Raw genomic sequence first — 9,992 nt, forward strand, 5'->3', positions numbered from 1 at the left:
CTGTTAGATTTACAGCTTTGGTTGTCTTGCCCTTTAAAGAAATTCTCTCAAGAAAGAAGTTGCCTCTTACCATGTCACAAGCAATTAGTTTCACCCAAAAAGGAGGAGGACCCCTCTCTGCTCCCCGTGTTAGTAGATTCTCCCCCAACTCCTCCTGCTTATTCCTTCCTCCCTCCCTCCTATTTGTGCTCTCCTCCTCCTCTTGGGTTCTATTCATGTCTTTTGGTTCAGCAATAAAACCCACAAGGCTGCTCTTTGATTGTCCCTCTTCCCATCGTGACATATTATGTATTACATGATTATGAAATGATTTGATTATTATACAATTGATTTGATTATTATACAATTAACCACTTTGTTTCTTCAATTTGTCTTTCTTCTGAATCATCAGATATATGTCGTAGCTGGTAATTTGTTACACTCTGCTGTCAGTGCCAGTGTAGCCTAGATACAACCAGTCATATGTTTCAGTCAAGCTGATGTTTGAACAATTTTTGGAACAGATTTTCATAATGTTTTCTCATAGGAGGCTGACCCTGGGCATCCTGGGATTGCTGCGAGAGATTGCTGGGATACTGTGAGAGAGTGGTGTTGAGCTGCAGCGATTGTTTTGGGATTGTTTGTGATTGTTTTTGGGTGTTTGGAACGTATTTTCTGAGTGTTTGTGTGCTTTAATTGTTTAGTGGGTGGCTGTGTTATTTCTATTTATTGTTCTTATTTGGTCGGCGTGAGTGCTTGTCTGTCCTGTCTGTTTATTAACAGCGCGATTGTTACGGGCAGTGAGCTGCGTTTTCTGTTCGCGTTTAACTCCGTAAAAAACACCGGCGGGGCGAAATAGCTAATAATATCTAACGTCGGTAACGTTACTCAGCGCCAGAAAAGGACAGTTGCTCCTGAGCTTTGCCCGGTCGCCAGTCGGGGCCGGGAGGACATTTTCCACTTTTTCCCCGCTCCGGCAGTAGCCTGCTGTGAGGGGGTTTTTGTGGTTTTTCGACCTCCCAAGAGCAACTTCGATTTCGTTTTGTTTTTAGTTCATACTTGGTTCAGGCAGAAGTTCTTTTGGTAAGTAGTAGTAAATTTATCGGATTTAAAATTTTAAATAAAAATAAGAATTAAGTTCCGTTTCAACCCAAGTAACTTATTTTAGCGTACTCGGCACTTTATTGCATTTAACGGTACGCGAATTAATCTTTAAAGTTAAATACGCTATATAAATTTACTGGCTGGGAGTACGGGGTCATAGTGAGTTAGTTAATTATGGGGCCGGCTCAGTGTTGCGTTTGCAACATGTTTGCCCTTCTGGACGTTAGTGTCCAGTCGGACTTCATCTGCGAGCGATGTAAGCTAGTGGACTCGCTCATGGTCAAGGTTCGCGGCCTTGAGGAGCAACTGGCTCTCATCCAATGCAACAGTGAGTTAGAGGAGCAAGTTAATACGCCTTTTAGGGAGAAGGTGTGTACGCCACTAGCCGGAGGGGGGAGAATGAAGAGCAGAGAGGTCGAGAGAGCTGGGTGACCGTAGGTCGTAGACGCAGGAAGGGGCGTACACACGTTGCAGAGGCGGCATCACCTGAGGTGACTGTGTCGAACAGGTTTCAGGTTCTTCCAGCTTTAGAGCCGGAACGGACTGGGGAGGCAGGTGGGCCCTTGGGCACTGAGGAGCCCCCTCCCCCCAGGAAGAGGGAGGTTGTGGTAGTGGGGGATTCCATTATTAGGGGAGTAGACAGTTATGTGTGCACGCGTGATAGAGGGTCCCGTACGGTGTCTTGCCTGCCTGGTGCCCAGGTAGGAGACCTTCCAGATCGTGTGGATAAGTTTTTGGCCCCAGCTGGGGTGGATCCAGTTGTCGTGGTGCATGTTGGCACCAACGACATAGGCAAGGGTAGAAGGGCTGTTCTGCAGGATAAATTTATAGAAGTTGCCAATAAGCTTAGAAGCAGAACGTCCACGGTGGTATTCTCCGAAATACTCCCCGTGCCACGTGCAAGTCAGGCTAAGTTAGCTGAGATAAGGAAATTAAATGCGTGGCTAAAAGGATGGTGTAGGAAAGAGGGGTTTAGGTTTATGGGGCATTGGAGGACCTTCTGGAACAGGTGGGACCTGTTCAAGCCGGATGGGTTGCACCTGAACCAGAGGGGAACCAGTGTATTGGGGAGGCGTATGTGTAGAGTAGTTGAGGAATGTTTAAACTAGGGACTGGGGGGGCAGGGAGGTTAGTTAACTATGTCAGTGGGGGGAAACGGAAAGCCCCAAATAATCATATTGTAAGTGGGCACCGTAATAGGCCTACCCTTTGTTGTCTGTATTTAAACGCCAGAAGTATTAGGAATAAAATTCATGATTTAGAGGCTTTTATCTCATCGGACTCTTATGATATTATAGGAGTAACTGAAACGTGGTTGAGTGAAAAGGATGGACAAGAATATAATATGGATGGTTACACGTTGTTCCGTAAGGATCGTATAGGAAAAAAGGGAGGTGGTGTTGCAGTATATGTAAAGGAAAACTTGCAGGCAAGGGAACTTACTGATATAAATAAAACTACGGAAGCAATATGGGTAAAATTAGATGCTAAAACTCAAATAGCCTAATTGTCGGTGTTTGTTACAGAACACCTAATATAGCTGCTGAGGAAAGCAGATTGTTATACAGTGATATTAGGACTATGAGCAATAAAAATGATGTGGTAGTTATGGGTGATTTTAATCTACCAGGAATGCAGTGGGACATTGTCACTGGCTCTTCAGAAAATGAACTGGAGATGGTGGAATTAGTACAGGATTGTTTTTTACTCAGTTTGTTAACACCCCTACCAGGGGAGATGCCATTCTTGATCTTGTTCTCTCTAATAACCAGGACAGGATGGTAAATTAGACGTTTTAGAACCACTTGACAGTAGCGATCATAACATGGTCAAATTTGAGGTTAAGTTTAGTGTTCGAAGAGCTAAGTCCAAATCAAAAATATATAATGTTAGGAAGGCTGACTTTAAGTGTATGAGACTAAAACTAGAAACTGTGAACTGGATGGAGTTAAATAACAAAACTGTTGAAGAGGCCTGGGAATTTTTAAAAGCACATTATTGCAAGTGCAAGAGGACTTCATACCTGTTTCCAGCAAGAATAAATCTAGGAAATTGCAACCTAGGTGGTTTACTAGGGAAATAAAGCATAAAGTAAGGAGGAAAAGGGCTTTGTTCCAGCAATGGAAAATAACTGACGTTGACAGAATTAAGCAGGAATATCTAAGTCTACAGACTGAGTTAAAAAATGATATTAGACGAGCTAAAAGAAATGTCGAAAGGATGGTTGCATTGGAAGCTAAGGATGATGTTAAAAGTTTCTTCCAGTATTTTAACTCTAAAAGAGCTCTAAAACCTGAAATTACTAATCTGCAGGATAGTAAGGGTCTTATAATAGTAAACGACATTGATATAGTAAATGAGTTCAATGATAGTTTTGCACGGGTATTCACTGTTGAGGACCTTAGTAATTTACCAGTTATTACCTATCCAGCATTGTCTATAGCTAATATATATATAACTGAAGCAGATGTTTTGCAAAGCCTAGCTAAGCTCAAAATAAATAAATCACAGGGTCCTGATGGCATCTTACCTATAGTGTTAAAAGAGATGAGGGATATTATTTGCCGACCCTTAACTTTACTGTTTCAAAAATCCTTATCTGAAGGTGTGGTACCTTCTGATTGGAAGCACGCCTTCATAACGCCTATTTTTAAAAAAGGGGATAGAAGTAATTTGTCTAACTATAGGCCAATCAGTCTAACTTGTATAACTGGTAAAGTTATGGAGGCTATAATCAAAGAGAAAATGGTAGATTACCTGGACTCTAATAACATTTTGCGGGATAGCCAGCATGGATTTAGGAGAGGTAGATCCTGTTTAACAAATCTGTTGGAGTTTTTTGAGGAAGCTACTCAGGAAGTTGATGATAAGAAGGCCTATGATGTCATCTACTTAGATTTCCAAAAGGCTTTTGATGTTGTCCCCCACAAGAGGCTCCTACTTAAACTCAAAGCGACAGGTATTTTAGGTACCGTAGCGACCTGGATTGATAACTGGTTAACAGATAGGAAACAGCGAGTAGTTATAAGAGGCACAATGTCAAAGTGGGCTTGCGTTCATAGTGGGTACCGCAGGGTTCGATTTTAGGACCACTATTGTTCCTAATTTACATAAATGATATGGATACCAATATATACAGTAAACTGGTGAAATTTGCAGATGACACCAAGGTGGGTGGTGTAGCAGATACTGAATTAGTGGCTCAGCAGCTACAGCGGGATCTTGATTTAATTAGTGACTGGGCCGATACCTGGCAGATGAAATTTAACATCGATAAATGTAAGGTACTCCATCTAGGGAGCAGAAATATAAAGTACAGGTATTTCATGGGTGTCACTGAAATAAAGGTAGCTGATCATGAGAAAGACCTTGGTGTGTATGTTGATGCTTCCATGTCCCATTCTCGCCAGTGTGGGGAAGCAATAAAAAAGGCCAATAGGATGTTGGGGTATATCTCCAGGTGTGTGGAGTTTAAGTCAAGGGAGGTAATGCTAAGATTATACAATTCCTTGGTGAGACCTCACCTAGAATATTGTGTGCAGGTTTGGTCACCATATCTTAAAAAGGACATTGTGGCCTTAGAAAAGGTGCAGCGTAGGGCCACAAAAATGATTCCTGGTCTTAGAGGAATGTCATACGAGGAACGGTTACTTGAGCTAAATCTGTTCAGTCTCAAGCAAAGGAGACTGAGGGGGGACATGATCCAGGTATATAAGATTCTAACAGGTTTGGATGCTGTTCAAGCAAATAGTTACTTCAGCATTAGTTTAAATACACGAACTCGTGGCCATAGGTGGAAATTAGCGGGAGAACACTTCAAGCTGGATTTAAGGAAGCACTTCTTTACACAGCGTGTAGTCAGAGTATGGAATACCCTTCCTGATAATGTAGTGCAAGCTGAATCCTTGGGTTCCTTTAAATCAGAGCTAGATAAGATTTTAACGACTCTGAGCTATTAGTTTAGTTCTCCCCAAGCGAGCTTGATGGGCCGAATGGCCTCCTCTCGTTTGTATAGTTCTTATGTTCTTATGTTATGTTCTTATATATGTGGTGTGATAATTGAGCATGACCCCACTGTTGCTGTGCTTGCTGCTCCTGTCATGATCTGTAATCTCTTATTTTTTCATGTCTCCTCCAACTCATGCCAGCAGAGGTCGCTGCTGGCCCTTTGTAACCCTCCTAATTCTCCTGTATCCCATTATAGTTCTCCATCCTAACCCTGTACCCCTGTTTTGTTGCTGATTAGTGTGCTGTGTATAAATATGCCTGCCCTCACTGCGTTCCCCAGCTCAGTCATTGCTGTTCCATGTGTAGTCTGTGTTTCCTTAAAGCCCACCGAGCTACACACTGCCCCTAAATTTAAATTCATATGTAACCTGTGTGTGTATGTATAACCTAGATTTGCCCAGTATGTAAATCTAATCCAGACCTTGATCCTACACCTACTATAATTATAAGTACCTCACTATACCTATATCTAACACTGCTATTCATCACCAGTGTTACATGTCAGGGCTTCGCTGCAATAGATCCCTCAGTGCTGCAGGTTATTACTGTGACTTTGCACACACACACGTTGCTGCTTCCTCAGCCAGTGTCACATATACTTTATTACACACAGACCTCAGTAATCTCTGCTACACTCACACCTGCTTACTTTACATCCATGGTTAAATTCTCCTAATGGAATCTATCTTAATGTCTTTATTCTATTTTATTTTATTTATTATACCATATTATTCATTGTATTGTTCTTTCAATTTTATTTCTATTTTATTATTGCTAATACACCGGATCTGAGTGCCTCATTTTGTTCCCTTCATATAGAACACGTTTTGTAATGACAATAAAACATCCTTATCCTCATCTAAATCACACTGTCTAACTACTAATCTGTTTAAATAATATAATTGGATTTCAAAGGTTAATAGTCACTCAATTACCCCCTCAGCCCAACAGTACCACAAACACCCAACATGCACGGAAATGTTCTCCTAAGTTGTTTTCCCTGCCTGGAACAATACCACAGCAGTCACATGGACTAATGTTTCAAAACATTTCGGAACCTTGCATTGAAACTTGAGGTCTTTAGAAGGGATCAGTCCTGGGTGGCAAAGTTGCCATCACAAAGGTTTTTGATTAAGGGATTCATGATGCCAGGTAGCCATCTTTCACAAGCTGGTGGGCTGTGCCACTGATGCCTTTGCTTGGGTTTTATATGTCTGTCCTGGTTTGTGTTCTTGCCACTTCAGGTTCCCTGGTTTTGGTCTACATTCCTCGGTCCTCTACTGTGGAGTCTACCTTCTGCTTCACCTGATTCTGGTCGCCCATCCAGTCAGCGGCCCATGTCCCCCTGGTTCCCTGTTTCCAGAGGTTGGTCTGTTAGTCTCCGGGGCCAGGAGGCAGAAATCTGCCATGTTGGATGGGCGGCCCAGGTTGGGGTGCTCCATCATAGACTGGTACATGAAGGATTATAAATGGTTTTCAACCAGTATGTACCGAGTGTGCATCGTGACGAAAAGAATGTCATGGGAATATTTAGGACTGACTGCAGTATTAGTTCAAAGCATGATTGTGTTTTTCTTAATTTTTATTGATTTATTTTTGTATTATTCATTTTTTAATTATTAATTTTCTTAAGTAACTTGATTCAGTTAAAAGGGGTTTGTCCATTTGCTTTAGCAGAAGTTTGTGTAAGTATGATGTTCACCTTCCCTTTTCATAGTCTAGTCTTTGCCAAGTTTTATGCTTATTTCCCCTGGTTAAGTTAATCTGACTTGTGTGTTTAGGAGGGTCATACAGGCTTTTTGTTTGTAATGGAAGCACAGGGTCTGTACTTGCAGCTTATTTGCCATGCTAATAGAAGCATTTTACCTTCCTCTCTAATCTCTTTTTTTCTTGGCTCTCACTGCAGTCTCCTCTATGCCAGGGTTTCTCAACCCAGTCCTTGGACCCCACTGCAAAGATCCACAGTTTTGCTCTGTCCAAGCTCTCAGCACAGCAGTAAAAGGTGACTGTTTGGTTCATGCATGCAGGGATCTGGGACAGAGCAAAAACGTGGAGCTGTCTGGTGGGCTGAGGAATGAGTTTAGAAATGCTGCTGTATGAAGTATTAAACCATTTGACCGGTTGGATAAATGTTAAAATGTTTTCTCAAAATATAAAAGAGATAATCTTCTGTTTTGCGTCTCATTACAAGCAAACTTGTTTTTTGTTTTTATGTCACTCTAGTATTTGATATCTAATTTTCAGTCTTCTGGCAATATAATCTGGTGAATGGGGAAAGACTTCCAGCAGGGGCTCCGGTTTCCTCCCACAGTCCAAAAGTGTGCAGGGTAGGTTAATTGGCAAATCTGAGTTGTGAGTGTTTGCGCCCTGCAGAGTGTTGACTCCTGCCCAGGGTTGGTTCCTGCCTACGCCTGTTGTTCCAAGGACAGGCTCCGGTCCCCCCCGCGACCTCAGTTTGGCTTGCTGTCTCCCCCCTTGGTTTCCTTTGGTTTACGTCTTCACTAGCCCCCTTGTTGCTTTGACTTGTGTGTAAGTTATGTATGTGTGATTGTATTGCTGCATAGGGAGTGACTGCTATTTTGTTTTGCAAGTGTGTGTTGGACTCTGTTTATTTGGTCAGGGAGTGAGGTGGAGTGTTTGTCTTTTGGTTTCCTTTTCTTTTGCACTTAGGTGAGATTAGCTGTGGGTCGCACTTGATAGTTGGGGATTTTGTTTGTTATTTTGGCTGTGGTCACTCCCAAAGTCTTTTGCACCGGGTTATTTGTTCAGTGTCAGTATTATACATGAAAAAAAATGAAAATACAAAAAATATCCCTTTGTCCACTGGTGTTCCCTTCTTGCCCTCACCCTGTTTGTCCCTTTATCCCATTCCCCTTTCCCGTGAATACTGTTACACTCCAACCCTAGACAGCATATCAAAACAGCATCGTACCTATAGTTTTAAAAGAGATGAGGGATATTATTCATTGACCTTTATCTTTGCTATTTCAGAAATCCGTATCTGCTACCTTGTGACTGGAAGTATACACTGTAAAAAAAGGCAAAATTTGTCACAGTTTTAAACGATTTTATATCAGCCAATTTGACTACAGTATAATTATTTTTTTCCTCTTATGTTAAATGACAGAAAAGTTTTATCAAAACTACATTGCATAACTGGCATCGTAGTACTGATTAGCACCGATTCAGACATCCCGATGAACAAATATGAAGTTCATTTAAACTGTGGTACCTTAAATCCGTCAAGTTACCTCGATAAGCCAGTAACCCTGATTCGTAGTATAGGCCACTGATCACAAGCACTCTGTGTAAACGTATTGTTTAACCGGCGCTGTTGCATTACCAGGGTGAGAGGTTGACTTGCTGGTTAGCTATAAAAACAGACGTTAGTGCAACTCCACATTAATGGTGCGGTCATCATGGCTTATAAATGCTTATTATCGTTCATCATTGTTTGTGTCAGTAACGATAACATAAACAAGGGTAGGCACCAGGAGAACATCATTGGCTCTTGCATCGATTACTTTTCCCGTAACACCCTTTAGATTGTTTCCCTGAAGGGCAGCAAACCGACAATTTCGGTGTGATTGAGCTGATCACGTGTGCATGGGGAGGGAATGCGGACCACATGACCTTCCCGGCGAGCTCAGCACATCCAGCATCGCTTCGCAAATACAATCAAAATGTTTTATCTTTATTCACACTTTTTATCTTTATTCATTATCTCTACGATCTCACTGCTGGACGAATGCCTGGCATTCAGAGCATTCTTTATTAGCCATTTGCCTTTGGATGCAGTTTATTTGCATGCCCCAAAGCTTCCAGGCGTCAGTAATTGCTTCCCACGTTACTCCGGTCCTGGGGTCTTCTGTAACTGCCCTTTGGGATTACATATATTCAGCATATGCTTTTGTCCGAAGTGATGAGAGTTTGGGGTCAGAGCACTTGGGTCTAAGGGACTTGCTCAAGGGCTTAACAATGTTACGATTACTCTGCCATGGGAGTTGAACCAACAACCAAACTGGCAGAGATGGCCAACCTGCTGAGCTCCACACCCGCTGACGATCTCCTTTTCCTGTCTGCTGCAGTCTCCATGGACCTGAGTCCAGAGAAGCACTCTGAACTTGAGGACATCCGGCTGAGGAAAGGAGCCCTTCTGCTGGAGATCCAGAGGCTGCGGGAGGCGCTGAGAGAGGCCCTCATGGAAGTGGAGGTCCTTGAATCCAGCACCAAACGCAGCCAAATCTTAGAAAAGAATAGGCATGTCGCCATGGGAAGAAAGAAATTCAACATGGACCCTAAGAAGGGTATCCTGTTCATGGTACAAAACAATCTTCTCCGGCACACGTCTGAGGACATCGCCCAGCTCCTATACAAGGGAGAGGGGCTGAACAAAACAGCCATTGGGGATTACCTGGGTGAGAGAGACGACTTCAATATCCAAGTCCTCCAAACATTTCTTGGGCTTCATGAATTCGTAGGGTTCAACCTGGTACAGGCTCTCAGGCAGTTCCGTCTGCCAGGAGAAGCACAAAAGATTGACAGTATGATGGAGGCCTTTGCGCAGAGGTACTGTCAATGTAATCCTGGAGTCTTCCAGAACATTGACACTTGCTATGTACTTTCATTTTCCATAATCATGCTAAACACTAGCCTTCATAATCCAAATGTGTGAGACAAGCCCAGTGTGGACAGGTTCATCTCCATGAATCGAGGAATCAATGATGGAGGCAACCTGCCAGATGATCTCCTCCGAAATCTTTATAAGAGCATAAAGAATGAGCCATTCAAGATTCCTGAAGACAATGGGAACAATGCCTTCTTCAACCCTGACAGAGAGGGTTGGCTCTTCAAAATGGGAGGAGGACGGGTGAAAACATGGAAAAGGAGGTGGTTCATCC

At 42.6% G+C, this 9,992-nt stretch overlaps 1 protein-coding gene across 1 annotated transcript; it reads left to right on the plus strand.

Moving 5' to 3' along the window:
• Positions 1-7,324: 7,324 nt before the first annotated feature.
• Positions 7,325-9,766, plus strand: LOC125728137 (cytohesin-2-like). The gene is made up of 2 exons (XM_049005210.1): positions 7,325-7,418; positions 9,180-9,766. Exon 2 carries the CDS (start codon positions 9,185-9,187, stop codon positions 9,764-9,766), a length of 582 nt encoding a protein of 193 aa, XP_048861167.1. The 5' UTR covers positions 7,325-7,418; positions 9,180-9,184.
• Positions 9,767-9,992: the final 226 nt, after the last annotated feature.

Source organism: Brienomyrus brachyistius, unplaced genomic scaffold (assembly GCF_023856365.1).
Source record: "Brienomyrus brachyistius isolate T26 unplaced genomic scaffold, BBRACH_0.4 scaffold169, whole genome shotgun sequence".
Taxonomy (NCBI): domain Eukaryota; kingdom Metazoa; phylum Chordata; class Actinopteri; order Osteoglossiformes; family Mormyridae; genus Brienomyrus; species Brienomyrus brachyistius.